Genomic DNA, 23,230 nt, shown 5'->3' with positions numbered 1-23,230 from the left:
TCGGGAGAGGGGACCAAACAGCGAAGTCATTGGTCCCATCGGATTAGGAAAGGAGGTTGGTCATGCCCTTTCAAGGGCACCATCCCAGCATTTGCCCGAAGCGATTTAGGGAAATCATAGAAAACCTAAATCAGGATGGCCGGAGGTGGGTTTGAACCATCCTCCTGAATGCGAGTCCAGTGTCCTAACCACTGCATCACCTCATTCAGTTTCAATTCTGACAGAAAACTTGTGCAAGAGCAGGGTGGGCATGAAATTTGTACCAAAACTGTTGACAATGGAGCAAAAGAAATGCCATTTGGGAAACTGCACAGGTCCTGCTGGACAATGCAAACAGTAACCCCAACTTTCTAAACACACCGTGTAACTTTTAACGACTTCCCAGGCTGGAAAGTCTCCAAAAAAGAAAATAATTTGTGTCAACAGAAGACACCATGTGGATATGATGGCTTGGCTGATCACCATTCCAAAAGACTCATTCCAGAGCGTTTCCAACAATGGCAGGAGTGCTGGGAGACGTGTGCATTACCAAGGAGGATTAGGGTTCTGTACCTCAAATTCAATACATGTATTTCTGCGAATGACAGGTCTGATACTTCAAAAAAAACACCTCATACTATAGTAATTAGAAATGAAAGAAATGTATGGAGACATCACACTCAGTGACGAATTGGTGAAGAATGACTGACAAGTGTCAATGTCCAATGTTATTATCCATGAAAGTGATAGATTTCATTTGACATCCAAAACATTTACTGTAAGTTTATTCTTTGTATGCTTACATTGTTGTATTTGTATCTGTCATTGTCGTCTTCAGTCTGAAGACTGGTTTGATGGAGCTCTCCTGGTTTGATGCAGCTCTCCATGCTACTCAATTGTATGCAAGTTTCTTCATCTCCCTGTACCTACTGCAACCTACATCCTTCTGAATCTGCTTAGTGTACTCATCTTTTACCCTCCAGACTGCCCTCTAATACTAAATTGGTTATCCCTTGATACCTCATAACATGTCCTACCAACCGACATCCCTAATTATATGTACTTTGAAATGCCATAAAAAAACTTTTTCTCCCGGATTGAGTTCAGCACCTCTTCACAAGTTACTTGATGCACACTTCAAATATTGCATATTGCTATAATATCACATTTCAAAAGCCTCTATTCTTTTTTCCTCTGTACTATTTATTATGTTTCACTTCCCCTAAAAAAAATAAAAAAGCAGTAGTGTAGGTACATCTCTGAATCTTTTTTGGTCACAAACTAATGAAGAAGTCCCAATCCTGGTACACAGAGTTAATGGAAATTATGCTAGGGTTTCTAATGTCCCTCTCAAGAGAAAATTTCTGCTAAAGAAATAGTATCAAACTTTTTTGTTTAGCTGATTTTAAATTATTTTCTTCTTATTCCCTGCCGAGCTAAGGCAAAAGTATCTTCAGGAAACAATGTGGATTAAGTAGTTTACAAGTACTCTCTCTCCCCATCCTAAATGTTTTCCTTTCTCCACCAAAACTTTGGAGTTGTGGACGTGGTTCTCTAGGCAGGAGAGAAGCCAATACATGTTGAGGAGGCAAATGCAAGTTGATTAAGAGGATCAGGTGAGCTAATTAATTTAAGCAGGAAACGGTCTGGCTAAAATTACAGAAATAAGGGTGACCTAGATGGAATAGGAGTACCAGCTTCACACATCCAAAGTGTAAGTTTTGTGGACATCCTGCAACAACCATGACCAGCCCTGTGTTAACATTGTTGTCAGCTGTTTAAACACAGAGTTGAGCATGATGCTCCTGACTGAAATAAATCTCATGTCAGTGCAGTGCTTGTTGCTATAACTGGGAGATGTGGGTGTATTAGATAGAGCCTATACATGAGTAAGAGGGAGAATGTTGGCTGAGCTTCTTGCAGATAATGTAAGGGGAGCCCCCCATCACAGAAAGCATACTCACCGTGCTTAATGGTGTCATAGGGGTACCCTTTTTTGGTTAGAGCCAGGAACCAGATATCTGTTGTTAAAGAAATTAAAATGACAGAAAAGCCCCACAAAATGCTTAAGAATTCACAGAACAGTAATTTCAGCTTATTTCATTGTAATATTAGAGGTTTGAGTAATAACGCAGAAGAGGTTTTTGTCTGTTTGGAAAATTTCTCACACTCAATTTCAAAAAGACGCATCCTTAGTTTTGTACATCCAGAGGTATTACACCAATGATGCATGTAACACATGAGGAGGAAATAACAACTTCAAAAACATTGCGTGCTCATCTTGATAAGAATTTAAACTCGAAAAAGCACATTTAGTACCACCTAAAACAACTTACTTCAGCCACATTTGCACTTAAAAACATCGTAAAACTTGGGAGAGACAGATCAGTAAGTTAACATTTTGCTTATTTTCCATTTGATACTATCATGTGGAATTATGTTCTCAGGTAGCTCATCTTTAAGAAAAATTATGTTCATTCCTCTAAAACAGGGGTTCCCAACCTAGGGGGTAATTACTCCCTGACGGATAAAATGGAATTAGCTGAGGGGTAAAAACAGTGATTTGATTTTGTTTCAGTCATGAACTAAATTCTTTTCAAACAATCATTACTATTATCACAATTTTGTAAGACTCTAATATTGATTATGTAAGTTATTTATAATTACTTTGAGGATTAATAGCATTAATGAGGTGGATGTTACGGGTTCCTCACATTGTTCACCCACTACACACATGTTGTGCTTTGCCCTGTGTATCGCTGATGATATAAATGAGACACATACGTAACAAATGCTAAATATCTTAAAAAAATGTCTTCCCCAAGATGTAGATACTAATTGTCATAGTCCAGAAATTGCTTCATTACTCACTTTGAAAGAGAAAATTAACTAACTGACCGCACAGAAGTAACTCCATGAGGGCTACTATAGTGCTGTATACAGTTTATTATTATTATTAATAATAATAGAGTTGTTAGACACAAAGCAATAACAGACTTAAGTCGTCCAGTTTCTGCCAGTTCAGAAGTAAGGAGTGTAGCAATTAAGTGAACTTACGAACACTAAGTACAATTCACACATCTAAACTTGTTTGATTTTAAATAGGGTTGCAGTGTGCACATCGAGCAAGTGGCGCAATGGATAAGAGCGTTGCAGGGCCTCTATGTTTTGTAACAAGTGTGTACCCTCACTGTGGATAGCTAGCTTTCTTTTCTCAGAAAGTGTTGTGGGTAGCACTTAACGATGCACCATGAATTCCTTTGTCATTCATTCTAACATGCGCGCGCATGCACACACACACGCACACGCACAAAATATATAATTCATCTTTCATCATTTTAAAAATAAAAGTGTTCCAAGAAAAGTCTTTCCTACTACAATTTATTTAGGTGCTAAAGTTGGTGGTGGAGGGGGAGGGGCAACAGATGGTTTGGGGAGGGGGAGGGAGACACTCAGGAGTAATGGTCTAAAAGGTTGGGAACCACTGCTTAAAATGTGCTGTTAAGAATAATACGTGTCACTCATCCATGATCATCTTGTAGTAACCTGTTTAAGGCTTTGGGTATTTTGGCTACAGCCTTAAAGTACAGTTATTCCTCATCTGGTGTTCATTACTCCACATTAACGTTGCCTTTAGCACAAAAAGAGATGCACAATGCTGCTGCCAATTTTTTTTATTACTTACCAGTGATATAAAATGCACGTTTAATGCACAAGTTAAATTTGAAAACAAACTGAAAATGTTTCTCCTTGCCAACTCCTCCTATTCCATAGAAGAATTTCCATTTTTGTAACATGTAAAAGGTGATGGGCAGGAATTACTAAATCTTGTCCATATTTCAAATTAATAATAATAAAAATAATAATACCTAATAATAATAAACAATTTTACATGTCATCTTGCAGCCATATTTACATACGAGTGCGAAAAGTGAATGCAAAAAGACTCATGTCATACCCTCACGATTGCTCATACAAATAAACCATATAACATGAAACTACCTAAATGTAAAAAGCCTGATGCTCCAGTCTCTGTCAGTACCTTGAGTCAAAATCTAGCCTCGAGTCTGTTGAGTGAACAGTGGCAGGATCTCTTTAGCTGAAGTCACTAGTACTCGTTTCTATCTAATTATGCAACCTGACAGTAGCCACTTTCAGTCTGGAGGAAAAGAAATTTTCTTCCTCTATTTCTGGCCAGCAAGCAAAGGAAATGTGCTGGCATACAGTTCTTTATCGTTAGAAGCCAGCACTGGATCCTTCTGACCTCCCCCCCCCCCCCCCCCCTCCCTCTAAATTCTTGATAGGTGGAAGGACCACAGACCATACACAAAAGTGACATTAGATACATAGCTGCAAAAATTACACTGATTCTTCCTAAAATCTTTGCTGGTTGCAATTTTACTGTAAAATAAACGTTACTTACTGGATGTCCCCCTGTTGTTATATTGAAGCAGGTAAACTGTTCTAAGCAACATCAGAGGCCATTAGTTTTAAAGATTACAAAAACATTATTTAGTTGATGCTTAACATGTGATGACTAATGTATTCAAATTAATCCGGAGCACCATATCACTCTTATCATGGGGTTACTTTAAGTGGTCTGCAAAAGGGAGCACAAAGGGCTACATGTCTTGGAGGTCACAGGGAAACTACTGATTTATGAGCTGTTGATACATACCCTTGTTGTGACGTAAAAGTATTCAGATCAACAGCAGCAGGCGTGTTGTTATTGTCATTGGAGTCTAGCTGTTGCTGCTGCTGCTGCTGCTGCTGCTGTTGCTGTTGCTGCTGCCTTTCCTCAGCCGCATGAGAAGCGTTGAGGCGTGCAGCACTGCGCAGCTGCTCACCCAGGTTCCCAGCTGGCGGCTGCCACAGCACCAATGCCATCGAAGGTTTCTCCCTGCGTGCACCACGCAATATAACTCGGCGCAGACGAGATACCCTGGTGCTAGGTGGTACATTACTCAGTTCAGAATGAGCTAGTATTACAGGATACTGTCACCATTAATGCTATATAGCTAGCAGTTCAGATCTCCAAGAAATATCTCTTGTGTGACTGCATGCAGAAGCAACTAGGAAAGGGAACATCTTTAGAGAAAGGTCATTTCTGCAACATGCAACTTATTGTAGCATTTATCAATCAGCAGATTCTTTTTTAAGGCAACAGTGCTTTACAAGAAATGGTTCTGTCGGAAGTGGTTACCTTTGTGTTTCACTGATCTGATGAGGAAAGATTCTCAAGGGTGGAATCAACTTTTTGAAGCCTCCTATATGGTGGTGCAAGTTATGGTCTCAGGTATTACACCCTGCAGCCATTCATTCAGATGGGGCCTCATTTGTGAGTAATCAACATAAATGAAATTTCTTGTGCTTCACTAGAGCCTTGAAATAATACATATTATTTTACCAAAACAGCACTGTAGTGTAGCATTTAATTTATCTAGGTGGCATGCTGAAGGTAGAGTGTCCAAGCACTGTCAAGTATCACATATCATTTTGTCTTTACCAAATTGACTGTGATCCTTATTTTTATTCAACTAATTAGTTTTAATATCTTTTGCAAAGTCATTTTAATGACTGTAATTATTTATTTGGAATTTGCCTGTGTGATTTTAATTATTTTTATTTACCTATCATAATACTTAAATTTTCACAATACTGATCTTTTGCTTTAAAGACAAAAGCGACAATCTATTTGTGCTGGCTTTGCAATGGTCACAAAAATTTACTTTTTGTTACAACATGATGTACTTTTTTACTTTCACACAAATTTTTAAAACATCAAAAATCATGAAAGGAGAGATTGCTACTCACCATAAAGATGACACACATAAAGATGATACATTGAGTCATAGACAGGCATAACAGAAAGACCATTACACTAAGCTTTCGGCCAAAGCCTTCTTCAGAAAAGAAAGGACAACACCCACATATTCACACAAGCAGGCTGACGTTGTGCACACATGACTGCTGTTTCTAGCCACTCTCGCTAGACTGCCAGTCATTTCAAAAACTATCAGACACAGTTTGTTGATTTTTATTCTGCCTTTCTTGACACAATCTCACAATTTCTTCAAATGTTCTCTTCTCTAGAAAAGGGAGAAACCATTTCCTTAGAGACTTTTCCTAGAATAACGAAGACTGGCTTTGGTATGGGCAGCTGCTTTTGGTTTGTATGTTAACAGAATGTAATTCAATGGAGGTGCTTCAAAATTGGAATATATTTTCATCATTGAGAGTACACTGCAATGAGCATATTTTTTTAAGGAATTTAAAAAATCTGCTAATCAATATGTAGCAGTATGGATAGGCATATATCATCAGTTTTGCCATGTAAAATAGGGTTCTCATTGTGAACAGTGACATTCTCCAATCGTCAAATCATTTCTAGTGTGATCTGTTTGCCCATAATTACAGCATCTGCATTTATAAAACCGGGAGAGTTTTGAGAAATAAGAGAAATCTTCTTATAAATAGATAGCTCATTGTGTAAGGCACTTGTATGAGTTCTCAGTTCTTCGCCAAATTTCTCCTTTCTTTTATCGTGTCCTTTGTTGGCTGATAGATTCGTGTTTTCACACATTTTAAATTCCGCACTTGCAAAGAATAAATGCAAGAGGAAAACACAGAGAAGGTAGTCAACAGAAAAACAAAAAGGAACTGATTTGTGATGGTTAATAGCAAATAACCAATAATATAGATCCCACTGGAGTGGTCAAGATCGACCCAAATCCCATCATATCTACTTTGACAAAAAATTGTTGCCAACAACAGTTTTATAATATTTATTATGGGTATAATAAAGCAGATGAAGATTTAAATAAAACATAGATTTATAAAGAGGGGAAAGGAATGCAAAAACAAATTGAAATCCTTCAAGCAATGTATGACAAAAGCTTCAGCTGCATCCACACCCAAGTTGGTAGAACTGATTGGTTTAGGAATGTTACAGGGTAGAAACAAGTAAATGTGGTGCCACAATTATTATATATAATGGTGATGTATGGAATTGTATGAGAGAAAAAAAGCTCACATAGGAAGGGAGGTGAAGGTATTGCTAGTTTGCTAATGATATCATGGTGTGGGGAACCAACAGTAAGAAGATACAAGAACTAACAAGACACCTTAAATAAAAAAAAAAAAAAAATGAGAGATATGGAATGAAATGCAATGTGGGGAAAAAGAACTCTGGTTGTAACCAGAGGAGACAAGAAGGTACGGGACAGATTAACATTAAAGGTCAAACTACAGAAATTGTGAATAACTTTTAATATCTAGGAACTATGATAATAGAAAATGAAGAAAAGGTGGCAGAAGTTAGCAAAGAGGTACAATAAAGCAATGCATTTTATCCAGGTGTGAGGTGCTTAGACTGGGGAAGGGAGGTGCCAATGAAGTGTGAGGAAGTGCAGTACAAGACGCACTTTTCACTCATCTGACGTAAGCATCATACACTTGGAGAATGACAATAAGAGAGGAGAGAACAATGCAAGCCAGTGGAATGAAATTCATAAAAAGTATGTTAGGGAAAATGAGGAGAGACAGAATGAGAATGAAGATGTTCATAATGAAATTGGAGAAGAAGAACTCAATGAGAGAATTGAGAAGAATGGATTAAAATGGTTTCGACATGAAAAGAGAATGGGAGATGGAAGAATATCAAAAGAAATGATGGAGGCCAAGTCTGAGGACATGAGGAAGACCTAGGTCAAGATGGACTGACTCAATAAAGACGAGTTTAAGATGAAAGAAGCTGGACTGGAACAAAACATTTACAGAAGATGAATGGTGGAACGGTGGAGGAAGGTGGTACCTTTAATGTCCTAATCCTGTCTAGTGCTGGATAAAAGGTAAACTAAAATAACAACAACAAGGCTTATAAATAGAGCAAAATTCAAGTAAATTGTATGGAAATAATGATTGTGATAACATGTATGAAAATATAAAAAGATAGAAAGAAGCTAACCGGAAATAAATACATAAAAATAATTAAAATTAGACAGACAGAAATTCAACACAAGAAAGAATAAATGGAAGAAAAAATGAGAGCAAATAAAATACACTGATGGGAGGAAATAAAGAAATTGCAACACCAAAACAATTATTAATGTACAGGAATGAAATTTTAGGAATACATCCGTCTAGGTAATATATATATATAAGTGATTATCAGTTTGGCAGATGGAGTTCCATGCCTGTTGCATTCAGTCCGTCAATAAAGGAACAGTTAATGCTCTCTGTGGATGATGCTGGAGCTGTCATCCTATGATGCCCCATATGTGCATGATTGGAGATAAATCTGCTGATGAGCAGTCCAAGTCAACATGTCAACGATTTGTACACATGTTCAGTTAAAACAGCAGTATGTGGACACGAATTATCCTGCTGGAAAACACCCCCTGGAATACTGCTCATGAATGGCAGCACAACACATCGAATCACCAGACTAAAATACAAATTTGCAGTCAGGGTGCATGAGATGATCATGAGAGTGCTCCTGCTGTCATACAAAATCACATCCCAAACCATAACTCCACCTGTAGGTCCGCTGTGTCTAACATGCAGCTTTGGTGCAAATCCTCAGCTGGCCTCCTCCTAACCAACACATGACCATCACTGGTACCAAAGCAGGACCAGCATTCATCAGAAAACCAACTGGCCTCCACCCTGCTCTCCAATGAACTCTTGCTTGACACCAGTTGAAGTCAAAAATGGCAGTGGTTTGGGGTCAATGGAATGCACACTGCAAAGCGATGGCTTGAAGCTGCCCTTGAGGTAACAGATTTGTAACAGTTCACTGTGTTCCCACTGCTGTTCAAATTGCTGCTGCAGATGCAGTACATTGCAACAGAGCCATACGCCGAACATGACTGTCTTCCCTCTCGGTAGTGCCATGCGGCCGTACAAAGCCTGGCCTTGTTGCAACTGTACATTCTCATGACAACCTCTTCAAGCAATCGTGTACATTGGCTACATTCTTTTTCAGTCTTTCTGCAGTATCACAGAAAGAACGTCCAGCTTCTCGTAGCCCTATTACATGACCTTGTCCAAACTCAGTGGGGTGTTGGTGACAGCATTTTTGTCACCTTAGCAGCATTCCTGACTATCAATTCACCATGTCCAGTCTCAAGGTAACCAACACACTTGACCATTAAGGACACACGATCTTCAGCAAAACAGTTTTTTAGATTTTAAAGATTCTAGTGGATCATGAGATCTTTTTTTCTTTTTTTTTCCTTTTTTTTTTTGTCAATTACTTGCAAACAAGGGCCCATTAGGGTTAATGGCCGCAGGGTGTGACACCTGAAGCCCTAACCAACACCAAGGCTAAGGTGGCTTAAAAAAAGTCAATTCTACCCTCAGTGACCTCCTGATTTGAGAACTGTCTCATCTAACTATTTATACGAAGACTAAGAGCAATGAAATATCACCCCATTAGCTTTACCACAACCTCATTCATTCACATTACTCTGTCGTTAGGCTGCACATAAAGCACAGATCAACACACATGTGGCATGGCTTGAAGTCAATATAAACTGGCTCAAGAATTACAGCATATTTTCTCATTTGCACATACAGCCTGAAGATCAGTTTTGTAAGTTGAAACCCTTACGTGCAAATAAAGAAATTGCAACAGAGAACCTGAAGGTGGACTTTCATTATTAGTCTCAGTTCCGTATGTGTAACCAGTTAGCCAATATGATCTTTACTGATTATCTCACTCATCTAATCCATTAACATCGATGAAATGTGTGTCATTGTGAGCTAAGTACCGTATTTACTCGAATCTAAGCCGCACTTTTTTTCTGGTTTTTGTAATCCAAAAAACTGCCTTCGGCTTAGAATCGAGTGCAAAGTAAGCGGAAGTTCTGAAAAATGTTGGTAGGTGCCGCCACAATTAATTTCTGCCGTCGAATATATGTAGCGGCGCTAGACAGGCATGCTTTGTAGGCACAGTATTCTCTTCACCATAAGAATAATACGAATATAAACATTTTGCCATATATTCTTTCGTGTTTGTTGCTATCTCATTTAAATCCTGTCTGCCTAATAAACTACGAAACTAGAGTGAGACAACAGCAAACACGGAAGAATATACATATCGTGTCATGTTTATATTCATATTATTCTTATGTCTAATAGTGATACAGTCAAAAATGAAGCCCGGCAACTGACTAGATTTTTAAATCTAAGATGTGACTAATTTCTGTGCAGAATTTGATGTACTAAAGAATCAGCCGCAAAGATTTTCAAACGGAGAAAAATTTTCGCCTAACTCTCGTTCAGAACATGTTCTATCATACGCAGTCTATTATTTGGTTCTTGTTGATCATTATCAAAGAAAGCAGCAGTGTAAGTAACAACAAGTAGCAGTTTCTTGCCATTATTTCGCTAATGAGACGATTCCTCTTTTTTCTTTTTTAAATTGTAAGCGACGGTAGTGCGCACAAAAGCAAGCCATGCCGCGAGCAGCGACAGGCCGTAAACACGCACTACAGAATGCGACAAACAATACATGACACAGTACAGTAATTCATTTTCAGCTTAGAGTGACGTAAACACCTATAACAAAGAAAACGGCACTTATCAGATCAAAGCAAAGTAAACAATCGATTCAAACCAGACGAAGCACGTGAAAAAGGAAGGGTACCCGTATAAATACAGACGGAGTGCCTGACGCTTAGCAATGGCTACCTGGTAAAGCTTAACTGCTAAGCTTACGACTCAAACCAAACTACTGTAGGTGTATCGTCATTCATTCGACCTAAATTGTATCTCATATTACAATGGACCAACTCTGTTTCGATTTGGAAGTGCGGCCTAAAACTTTTCTCTCTCCTTGAATTTCGAGTTTCAAATTTCAGGTGCGGCTTAGATTCGTGAATTTTTTTTTCCTTTATTTCGAGTCTCATTTTTCAGGTGCAGCTTAGATTCGAGTGCGGCTTAGATTCGAGTAAATACGGTAATAGTGTTGCGTGCAAACTAAATTAAGAAAAGAACTCACTCTAATTTGTGTGACAAAAATTACAAACTGTTCTGTGGTTCAGATTGCGCACTAAGCTGCATGTCTTCTAATTTTTGATGGGTGAGCTAGTTCTCTGGGAAGAGGAAAATGCCCATAAAGCACAGTGGTGTTGAAATCAAACATTATAACCATGGCTGCTCTACTAATGGCAAAACTGGAATGGAGTGGTGTGTTCAGAAAATCCATGTAGAATGCCTGAATTGTTGTGTCGGCAGAAGAGCCAACACCGTGTTACGAGTGGAGGCCGAAATGCACGCGTTTTAGCTCACGCAGGCTGGCATGAGGAGGGAAGAACTATACTGACGTGAGGTCTGGAACATGACAAGGAATTAGAATTCAGAAAGTGGACGTAATTAGTTTCATACTTAACTTTAATCCATTAATGATGAATTTCGCTCTTGACGGTACATGATTCACAATATTATCTGTTCAGAATACATTCTTGAAGAATATGGCGCCTTGCTAGGTCATAGCAAATGACTTAGCTGAGGGCTATGCTAAACTGTCGTCTCTGCAAATGAGAGCGTATGCAGACAGTGAACCATCGCTAGCAAAGTCGGCTGTACAACTGGGGCGAGTGCTAGAGAGTCTCTCTAGACTAGACCTGTCATGTGGCAGCACTCGGTCTGCAATCACTGATAGTGGCGACACGCGGGTCCAACGTATACTAACGGACCACGGCCGATTTAAAGGCTACCACCTAGCAAGTGTGGTGTCTGGCGGTGACACCACATGAATCATTTCTGAGGAGAAGATGTGAATATAATCAAGATACAAAACAAAATGGAATTTATTTGAAGTAAACTGCAAATGTCCAGTACAATTACAGTTGTTCAAAACTGTCAACATAAAAACATGACAAATGTATTTCACACAATGCAAAAGTGTCGTAGCTTCTCCATAGAAGGTTGTATGTCACAATCATAATCATTCGTGTCACGCAAATATATGAGAGTAACAATGAAGCCAAAAGAAAAATCACAAGCCTTGAGCTGTTGTGAAAATAACAAAAGATTTGTTTCAGTACCAGAGTAATGGAAAAGTGCTGCTGAACTATAAATGTTTTTCTTCTGAATAATCACTTCCATAACATATATCAGAATATTGTCACAGTACATGGGATCCTAAGACAGACAGACAGACAGACAGAGTAAACACTCAGCATACAATACAAAGAATGGTAGCACAGATGTTACACATTACTTTCAGTCAGTGAAGAAAGACAGATAAATGTCGACCAATATGTACTGCGAGGCAATAAATGGGGACAACTACCTCCAGTTTTTAAGATTTCACCCTAAGCTTTGCAAAATTCACTTCACTATCATTGGGTACATTGAACTGATGCAGAGACATCATGAAGCTGCTTATGTGCATTATTTCATTGGAAAACTGTTGACATTACCTTCAAGTGGAAAGAAAGGGTGTAAAATCACTAGGGGAGGTAAATCTTAACACTTAATCATGTAAATAAATGCAGTGTATAAACAAACAGCACTATATAAATAATTTTCATCAACTGGAGATTGGTTTATAAAATTTATGAATAACTATGTGCTTCAATTTAGAGGCTGTGGTGTTGTAAGTATCATGTTACTAAGATTAGCAAACTAAAATGTGAAAAGTCAATTATATGCTGGTAGCCGCTGATTTGCAGCACACAGAAACCCAACTACAAACATATTGGTTGGTTAAAACTATAAGACCAGAGCACAAGCTTAAAAACTAGTACTGTCAGTGTGTTGTTGCATGTTCCTATGCACCACAAATTCTATCAGCTATGAGTGATTGCTAGCTTTTCCTTCATTTTTGTTCCTTGTTTACATCCCAAAATTTCTGTTATTGTAATTAATTAAGGTTTTCTGCAATATTATTCACAAAATTAAAGATCTTTTTGTAGTAAGAGTTGACTTAGTACCCCATCGCCTTGCATTCTTAATGGCTGGAGTAAAATATACGTAAATAATTTGCACTAAATATTTGTATGAGATTTGTTTATTACATAATAGATTGTTTCTGAATTTATCTTACAGTTTCAACTATTTATAAAGAAAAGTACTAAATATTCAGTGAATGTTGGCTACAACTTATTCATACAAAAATTCTAAATGACTGACACAATTACAAAGCAGGGTATGCATGTTATCATAATGACTTGTATTATTATGGAACAATGTTGCCAACAACTAACATAGACCTTGAACAAAGCTACAAATCAATCTATTATCACATCCTCCATTTTGCATTCTCATTCATTGGCTTTGCCAACTCTTAATGAAATGTGTTATCTTCCAATCTAATCCAAAACTTAGGCTATAATACAGATAACTGTCAGCACAATCAAAATTGTGAGGGGCTGGGACAGGGAGGGACAGTATCACATTCTAACCCTTTCTGCTGTATTCCAACTCCACAATTTGTAGTGGGTTCTTTTAGATTAGGGCAACCAATTATTCTTCGTAACAGATTCTGCAGCAACATAATTGGCTCTCTCTTCTCCCAACTGTATTTTACTGTATCACTGATAGCTTTCAGGACATGTGTTACAGACAATATGTTAACTATGTTTCTTTTAAAATCTGCAGAAAAGCCAAATGGTTAAAAAGTACAAGATTTAAATTTTTGGGAACTACTCTCAAACAAAAAAGGATAGTTCACATCTCTGGTTGGTTGGTTTGTGGGATTAAAGGGACCAGACTGCTACGATCATCGGTCCCTTTTTCCAAATACTAAAAACACCCACAGAGAATAAAAACGATCAACAGAATAGATGACAGACGACACAGAACAAGAGAAACTTAGACAAGACCAGACAAGACGAACTAAAATCACACAGAGTGTGACAGTGGTTGGCCAACCATAGAAACAAAAAAGGAAAATCCAACCACCGAGAAACACATTAAAAAATCAGTTTAAAAACATAGGCCATAGGCCAGAATCAACACAAAAAGACACACACTTACGTTAAGCGATAAAAGCCCCATGCCCGAATAAAATGCAAAACTAAGGCCGCTATGGCAGAGTCGTCAGTTAAAAGGGCAGGGAGCGTATCAGGCAGCGCAAACATCTGCCTGAGCACAGTTAAAAGGGCGCACTCCAACAAAATAGGGACCACCATCAAGGCCGCCCCACAACGACAAAGAGGTGGGTCCTCACGGCACAGTAAATAACTGTGTGTCAGTCGGGTGTGCCCAATGCGGAGCCGACAAAGGACGACTGAGTCCCTGCGGTTGGCTCGCAAGGATGACCGCCACACAGTCGTCGTCTCCTTTATGGCACGGAGTTTATTGGGCGTGGACCGATCGCGCCATTCAGCATCCCAAAGTGCAAAAACTTTTCGGCGGAGGACTGCTCGCAAATCAGTCTCTGGGAGGCCAATGTCCAGAGATGGTTTACTGATGGCCTCTTTCGCCAGGTGGTCAACATTCTCATTGCCGGGTATCTCAACATGGCCCGGGGTCCAAACAAAGACCAGAGAGCGGCCCCAACGGACAAGAGTATCCAGGGACTCCTGGATAGCCATCAACAGACGAGAACGAGGGAAACACTGGCCGAGAGCATGTAAACCGCTCAGGGAATCGCTACAGATCAAGAAGAACTCACTTGAGCAGGAGCGGATATACTCTAGGGTACGAAAGATGCCAACCAGCTCAGCAGTATAAACGCTGCAGCCAGCCGGCAATGAACGTTGTTCGGAATGGTCCCCTAGAGTTAGCGCATAACCGACACGACCAGCAACCATCGAGCCGTCAGTGTAAACAATGCCAGAGCCCTGATACGTTGCGAGGATGGAAAGAAAGCGGCGCCGGAAGGCCTCCAGAGGGACTGAGTCCTTCGGGCCCAGTGCCAATTCCAGCTGATGGCGAGGGCGAGGTCGAGGCACACACCACGGGGGTGTACGCAGAAGTGCCCGGAAAGGAGGCGGAAGAGGTAAAGCCCCAAGCCCGGAGAGAAGCTCTCGGACGTGGACCGCGATCGTACATCCAGCCCTGGGCCGACGTTCTGGAAGATGGACGTGCGACTGTGGGAATAATAGCCGATAGTTAGGATGCCCGGGCAAGCTGAAAACATGGGCAGCATAAGCGGCCAGCAAATGTTGGTGCCGTAACCGCAGTGGAGGGACACCTGCCTCCACAAGTAGGCTGTCCATAGGGCTGGTCCAGAAGGCACCAGTGACAAGGCGTATCCCACTGTGGAGGATAGGGTCCGGCACCCGCAACACAGATGGGGATGCTGAGCCATAAGCCAGGCTCCCATAATCCAGGCGGGACTGGATTAATGCCTGGTAGAGCCGTAACAGGGTAGATCGGTCGTCACCCCAGCGGGTGTGGCTCAAGCATCGCAGAGCATTTAGATTCCGCCAACACATCTGTTTAAGCTGCCGAATAAGAGGCAGCCAAGTCAACCGGGCATCAAAAACCACACCCAAAAACCTATGTGACTCCACCACAGCAAGAAGTTCGCCATCAAGATAAAACCGCGGCTCCGGGTGGACAGCGCGTCGCCGGCAGAAATGCTTAACGCAGGTCTTGGCCGCCGAAAACTGGAACCCATGAGCTACAGGCCAAGAGTGCGCCTTACGGATAGCACCCTGTAGCTGACGTTCAGCAGCTGCAATGCCAATAGAGCTGTAGTAAAGGCAGAAGTCATCAGCATACAGGGAAGCGGGGACAGAATTTCCCACCGCTGCAGCGAGCCCGTTTATTGCAATTAAAAACAGTCAGACACTGAGGACAGATCCCTGTGGTACCCCATTCTCCTGGACTCGGGAGGAACTATGGGAGGCCGCGACTTGCACGCGGAAGGTACGATATGACAGAAAATTGCGGATGACGATCGGCAGAGGGCCCTGAGGTCCCCATCCATGAAGTGTAGAAAGGTTGTGATGACGCCATGTCGTATCGTATGCCTTCCGCGTGTCAAAAAAGACAGCGACCAGGTGCTGATGGCAGGCAAAGGCAGTACAGATGGCCGACTCCAGGCTCACCAGATTGTCGACGGCGGAGCGGCCATTACGGAACCCACCCTCAGACGGAGCCAGAACGCCCCGAGACTCCAGTACCCAGTTCAACTGCCCCGGCTCACCAGCCGTTCAAGCAACTTGCAAAGAACGTTGGTGAGGCTAATGGGACGGTAGCTGTTCACCTCCAAAGGGTTCTTCCCAGGTTTCAGAATGGGGATAACAATACTTTCCCGCCACTGCGACGGAAACTCACCCTCGACCCAAATACGGTTGTAAAAGTTGAGGAGCCATCGCTGGCAGTCCACTGAAAGGTGTTTCAGCATCTGACAGTGGATGCTATCTGGCCCAGGAGTGGTATCAGGACAAGCGGCGAGGGCACTGTGAAATTCCCACTCACTGAATGGAACATTGTAAGATTCAGGATGGTGGGTGCGAAACGAAAGGCTCCGACGTTCCATCCGCTCTTTAATGGAGCGGAAGGCCAGGGGGTAATTCGCAGAAGCGGAAGTCAGAGCAAAATGCTCTGCCAAGCTGTTTGCAATGACGTCGGAGTCAGTACAAACTGCTCCATTCAGTGAGAGCGCTGAGGCGCTGACAGGGGTTTGATAGCCGTAGAGGCGTCAAATCTTGGCCCAGACCTGCGATGGAGAGACATTGAGGCCAATGGTGGAAACATACCGCTCCCAGCACCCCTGCTTGCGTTGGCGGATAAGGCGGCAGGCCCGCGCACGCAGCCGTTTGAAGGCTATGAGGTGTTCTATGGAGGAATGTCGCTTGTGACGCTGGAGCGCCCGCCGGCGATCTTTAATCGCTTAAGTGATCTCAGGCGACCACCAACGCACAGTCCTCCGCCGAGGGGACCCAGAATAATGGAGAATGGCCGATTCTGCGGCAGTAATGATGCTGGTGGTGACTGACTGAACCACCGCATCAATGTCATCATTAGAGAGAGGCTCAATAGCAGCAATGGAGGAGAACAAGTCCCGGTCAGCCTTATTCATAGCCCATCTGCTGGGGCGCCCAGAAGAGTGACGCCGTGACAGTGACAGAAAGATCGGAAAGTGGTCACTACCACACAGGTCGTCATGCACACTCCAATGGACAGACGGTAAGAGGCTAGGGCTGCAGATCGAAAGGTCAATGGCGGAGTATGTGCCATGCGCCACACTGAAGGGTGTGAAGGCACCATCATTTAAAATTGAAAGATCGAGCTGCGCCAATAAATGCTCCACAGTGGCGCCTCAACCTGTTGCCACTGACCCACCCCACAGAGGGTTATGGGCATTGAAGTCGCCCAGTAACAAGAAAGGTGGTGGCAATTGGGCTATCAGCGCAGCCAGGACATGCTGCGCGACATCACCATCTGGTGGAAGGTAAAGACTGCAGATGGTAACAGCCTGTGGCGTCTACACCCGAACAGCGACAGCCTCTAAAGCTGTCTGTAGAGGGACAGACTCGCTGTGAAGAGAGTTAAGGACATAGATGCAGACTCCGCCAGACACCCTTTCATAAGCTGCCCGGTTCTTATAACAACTCCGATAGCCACGGAGGGCGGGGGTTCGCATTGCAGGAAACCAAGTTTCCCAAAGAGCAATCCAGAAGAAAAGGTGAAGGCTGATAAGTTGTCAGAGCTCAGCTAGATGGTGGAAGAAACCGCTACAGTTCCACTGGAGGATGGTATTGTCCATGTCTGAGAAAGGCATGACGATGGGACTGGGAAGGCAGATTACGTCGTTGGGTCACCTGCTGCCTCCGATTGAGCACCTGTGCTAGTGCTATCCATGGTGTCTGAGGGACCGGCGAGATCGAGGTCCTCAGCAGACGCCAGAATCTCCACCTCGTCCTCAGACGCAGAGCGGGAGGGTTGCGGTGGGGTGGGTGCCACCGCGAGTTCCTTGGGCTTAGAGCTCTTCTTCTTAGATTTCTCACACTGCTCCTTGGGTTTCACTGGCTGGGAGGGCTTCACTGATTCAGTCTCCGGGACTACGACCAGCTGATTGTGGGCACTTACGCCACTGTCGGTCGTCAGCCTTCCCGCTGGTGGAAACCTGGGAAGGGAGGGACCCTATGGACCCCTTGCGAGCATGAGAAGCCAAAGAAGTTGGACATTTATCCGGCTTAGAAGTGGTGACAGACGCCCCCGATGGGTGGTATGGTGTCGCTCCTGAGGTAGGTGGCGCAGGAGCAACCCGGTGGGTAGAGCCCCCAACTGGCAAGGGGGCAGGAGGAGTTGTACTGCTCATCGATCCGGCCGGAATTCGCGAAACTGATGGGGCTAGCACAGGTGTTGTAGCAGCGGCGTAGGAATATGTCAGTCTCACAGCATGTAATTGGTCGTATTTCCTTTTGGCCTCAGTATAAGTCAGTCGGTCCAGGGTCTTATATTCCATGATTTTGCGCTCTTTCTCGAAGATTCTGCAGTCTGGCGAGCAAGGTGAATGAGGCTCTCCACAGTTAACACAGATGGGAGGCGGGGCACATGGAGTATCGGGATGAGATGGGCGTCCGCAGTCTCGACATGTGAGGCTGGAAGTACAGCGGGAAGACATATGGCCAAACTTCCAGCACTTAAAGCACCGCATCGGGGGAGGGATATACGGCTTGACATCACAACGGTAGACCATCACCTTAACCTTCTCCGGTAATGTATCACCCTCAAAGGCCAAGATGAAGGCACCTGTAGCAACTTGACTGTGCCTTGGACCCCGATGAACCTGCCGGACGAAATGAACACCTCTACACTCTAAGTCGGCGCGCAGCTCATCATCAGACTGCAGAAGAAGGTCCCTATGGAAAATAATACCCTGGACCATATTTAAACTCTTATGTGGTGTGGTGGTAACGTTAACATCCCCCAACTTGTCACAAGCAAGTAACCTGCGTGACTGGGCAGAGGACGCCGTTTGTATCAGGACTGACCCAGAGTGCATTTTGGACAAGCCCTCCACCTCCCCAAACTTGTCCTCTAAATGCTCTACGAAGAACTGAGGCTTTGTAGAGAGAAAAGGCTCCCCATCAGATCTCGTACATACTAGGAACCGGGGCGAATAACTGTCACTGGCATTCTGGGACTTACGCTCCTCCCACGGTGTGGCCAGAGAGGGGATCGTTTTCGGATCGTACTTATGAGCATTAAATTAAGCCCTAGAACGCTTAGAGACTGCTGGTGGCTGGCCGCCAGCGAGAGATGATGTACCACGCTTCATTGCGGGTCATCCGCCCTGATGCCACCTACTCCGACCAAGGGCCCTCCCCATGGGCGCCACCCAGCCTCAGCAAGGGCCACCTGGCAGGATGGCCATTGCCGGGAGTCCCGATACTCCAGGAGGATAGGCATCTACTCCTTAGCATACGTGGGGAGTTAACAGCGCAGGCATCAGTAGAGCGATCCCTGTGTTGTCAGGGGGCTACAACCAACAGGGTACATGGCGGCCCCACCACAATGGACTGGCTACCGTGCTGGATGTTAGGTGACATGTAGTCCACAGTCATCGTCTCCGCAAAGCTCAACACTACACAGTGCATAGTGAAAACTGAACCCAGAAACACATCCTCGCCCAAGAGATGGAGAATGAGCGGGACGGCAATGCGACAACGAGACATCTGGCTAAAGGTCTTAATGCACGATGGACAAAATGCACCATGTAAGGTGCCCTTCCCCAATTGGCTCGCTCTGCGGAAGAATTTGGAAAAATGGAGGTCAAACCCAACAGGGGACCATCACAGAAGGCCAAAACGTTTGAGACTCCTTTTAGTCACCTCTTACGACAGAAAGGAATACCGCGGGCCTATTCTTACCCCCGAACCCGCAGGGGGGTAATTCACGTCTCTGTAGCAAAAAATACACTACTTCCAAAATGAAATAGCTGAAAATGTTGTGGAAGACACTAATTCCAGATAGACAACTAATTCACTTTTACCCATATATGAATGACAGTAAGCAAGTAAATTACTGCCCACTTCAAGCAATATATGGCAACACAGAGGGCAAACACTAGGGAAGATAAATCCAGCTGATCAAGCAAAGAAAACATTATCACATACAGTAACCATTACCTGGCTTGGCTCAATACTCACATAAACTAAAATAACTTCTTTCCGAACAGGAATTGGAAGGCGCAACAGTACCAACCAGTCGCCGTGTCATCCTCAGACCACAGGCGTCACTGGATGCGGATATGGAGGGGCATCTGGGCAGCACACAGCTCTCCCAGCCATATGTCAGTTTAAGAGACCAGAGCTGCTACTTCTCAATCAAGTAGCTCCTCAGTTTGCCTCACAAGTGTACCCCACTTGCCAACAGCACTCAGCAGACCAGATGGTCACCCATCCAAGAGTTAGACCAGCCCAACAGTGCTTAACTTCAGTGATTTGATGGGAACCGGTGTTACCACTGTGGCAAGGCTGTTGGCTCAATACTCCCATAGCAAAGAAAATTTCCACAACAGTGGCAGTTATCACCAGATCCATATGTAAGAAGAAAAAATTTATTTAAAATGAGGGGAGGAATATAACCAAAAAATGATAGAAAACACACAAAAATATACTTCACTGTTACAACAAGAATATGTTTTATACACCCCATGAACCATGGGCCTTGCCGTTGGTGGGGAGGCTTGCATGCCTCAACGATACAGATAGCCGTACCGTAGGTACAACCACAACGGAGGGGTATCTGTTGAGAGGCCAGACAAACGTGTGGTTCCTGAAGAGGGGCAGCAGCCTTTTCAGTAATTGCAGGGGCAACAGTCTGGATGATTGACTGATCTGGCCTTGTAACATCAACCAAAACGGCCTTGCTGTTGTGGTACTGCGAACAGCTGAAAGCAAGGGGAAACTACAGCCGTACTCTTTCCCGAGGGCATGCAGCTTTACTGTATGGTTAAATGATGATGGCATCCTCTTGGGTAAAATATTCCGGAGGTAAAATAGTCCCCCATTCGGATCTCCAGGCAGGGACTACTCAAGAGGACGTCGTTATCAGGAGAAAGAAAACTGGCATTCTACAGATCAGAGCGTGGAATGACAGATCCCTTAATCGGGCAGGTAGGTTAGAAAATTTAAAAAGGGAAATGGATAGGTTAAAGTTAGATATAGTGGGAATTAGTGAAGTTCAGTGGCAGGAGGAACAAGATTTCTGGTCGGGTGAATACAGGGTTATAAATACAAAATCAAATAGGGGTAATGCAGGAGTAGGTTTAATAATGAATAAAAAAATAGGAGTGCGGGTAAGCTACTACAAACAGCATAGTGACCGTATTATAGTGGCCAAGATAGACACGAAGCCCATGCCTACTACAGTAGCACAATTTCATATGCCAACTAGCTCTGCAGATGACGAAGAAATTGAAGAAATGTATGATGAGATAAAAGAAATTATCCAGGTAGTGAAGGGAGACGAAAATTTAATAGTCATGGGTGACTGGAATTCGACAGTAGGAAAAGGGAGAGAAGGAAACATAGTAGGTGAATATGGATTGGGGCTAAGAAATGAAAGAGGAAGTCGCCTGGTAGAATTTTGCACAGAGCACAACATAATCATAGCTAACACTTGGTTCAGGAATCATAAAAGAAGGTTGTATACATGGAAGAACCCTGGAGATACTAAAAGGTATCAGATAGATTTATATAATGGTAAGACAGAGATTTAGGAACCAGGTTTTAAATTGTAAGACATTTCTAGGGGCAGATGTGGACTCTGATCACAATCTAGTGGTTATGAGCTGTAGATTAAAACTGAAGAAACTGCAAAAAGGTGGGAATTTAAGGAGATGGGACCTGGATAAACTGAAAGAACCAGAGGTTGTACAGAGTTTCAGGGAGATCATAAGGGAACAATTGACAGGAATGGGGGAATGAAATACAGTAGAAGAAGAATGGGTAGCTTTGAGGGATGCAATAGTGAAGGCAGCAGAGGGTCAAGTAGGTAAAAAGATGAGGGCTAGTAGAAATGTTTGGGTAACAGAAGAAATATTGAATTTAATTGATGAATGGAGAAAATATAAAAATGCAGTAAATGAAGCAGACAAAAAGGAATACAAACGTCTCAAAAATAAGATCGACAGGAAGTGCAAAATGGCTAAGCAGGACAAATGTCAGGATGTAGAGGCTTATCTCACTAGGGGTAAGATAGATACAGCCTACAGGAAAATTAAAGAGACCTTTGGAGAAAAGAGAGCCACTTGTATGAATATCAAGAGCTCAGATGGAAACCCAGTTCTAAGCAAAGAGGGGAAAGCAGAAAGGTGGAAGGAGTATATAGAGGGTATATACAAGGGCGATGTTCTTGAGGTCAATATTATGGAAATGGAAGAGGACGTAGATGAAGATGAGATGGGAGATACGATACTGCGTGAAGAGTTTGACAGAGCACTGAAAGACCTGAGTCGAAACAAGGCCCCGGGAGTAGACAACATTCCATTAGAACTACTGACGGCCTTGGAAGAGCCAGTCCTGACAAAACTCTACCATCTGGTGAGCAAGATGTACAAGACAGGCGAAATAACCTCAGACTTCAAAAAGAATATAATAATTCCAATCCCAAAGAAAGCAGGTGTTGACAGATGTGAAAATTACCGAACTATCAGTTTAATAAGTCACAGCTGCAAAATACTAACGCGAATTCTTTACAGACGAATGTAAAAACTGGTAGAAGGCGAACACGGGGAAGATCAGTTTGGATTCCGTAGAAATGTTGGAACACATGAGGCAATACTGACCTTACGACTTATCTTAGAAGAAAGGTTAAGGAAAGGCAAACCTACGTTTCTAGCAACTGTAGACTTAGAGAAAGCTTTTGACTATGTCGACTGGAATACTGTCTTTCAAATTCTAAAGATGGCAGGGGTAAAATACAGGGAGCGAAAGGCTATTTACAATTTGTACAGAAACCAGATGGCAGTTATAAGAGTCGGGGGGCATGAAAGGGAAGCAGTGGTTGGGAAGGGAGTGAGACAGGGTTGTAGCCTCTCCCCGATGTTATTCAATCTGTATATTGAGCAAGCAGTGAAACATGGACAATAAATAGTTTGGACAAGAAGAGAATAGAAGCTTTCGAAATGTGGTGCTACAGAAGAATGTTGAAGATTAGGTGGAAGAAGAGAATAGAAGCTTTCGAAATGTGGTGCTACAGAAGAATGTTGAAGATTAGGTGGGTAGATCATGTAACTAATGAGGAGGTATTGAATAGGATTGGGGAGAAGAGAAGTTTGTGGCACAACTTGACTAGAAGAAGGGATCGGTTGGTAGCACATGTCCTGAGG

At 42.8% G+C, this 23,230-nt stretch overlaps 1 protein-coding gene across 1 annotated transcript in view; it reads right to left on the bottom strand.

The window, feature by feature from the left end:
• Window positions 1–23,230, bottom strand: part of LOC124711239 — a 101,348-nt gene that overhangs the window by 15,156 nt on the left and 62,962 nt on the right. The window contains exon 5 of the mRNA XM_047241199.1: window positions 4,658–4,879. Within this exon, the coding sequence (XP_047097155.1) occupies window positions 4,658–4,879 (222 nt within the window). The remainder of the gene's footprint in view (window positions 1–4,657; window positions 4,880–23,230) is intronic.

Source organism: Schistocerca piceifrons, chromosome 8 (genome assembly GCF_021461385.2).
Source record: "Schistocerca piceifrons isolate TAMUIC-IGC-003096 chromosome 8, iqSchPice1.1, whole genome shotgun sequence".
In the NCBI taxonomy this organism is placed as follows: domain Eukaryota; kingdom Metazoa; phylum Arthropoda; class Insecta; order Orthoptera; family Acrididae; genus Schistocerca; species Schistocerca piceifrons.
This window is presented reverse-complemented; position numbering and strand designations above follow the sequence as displayed.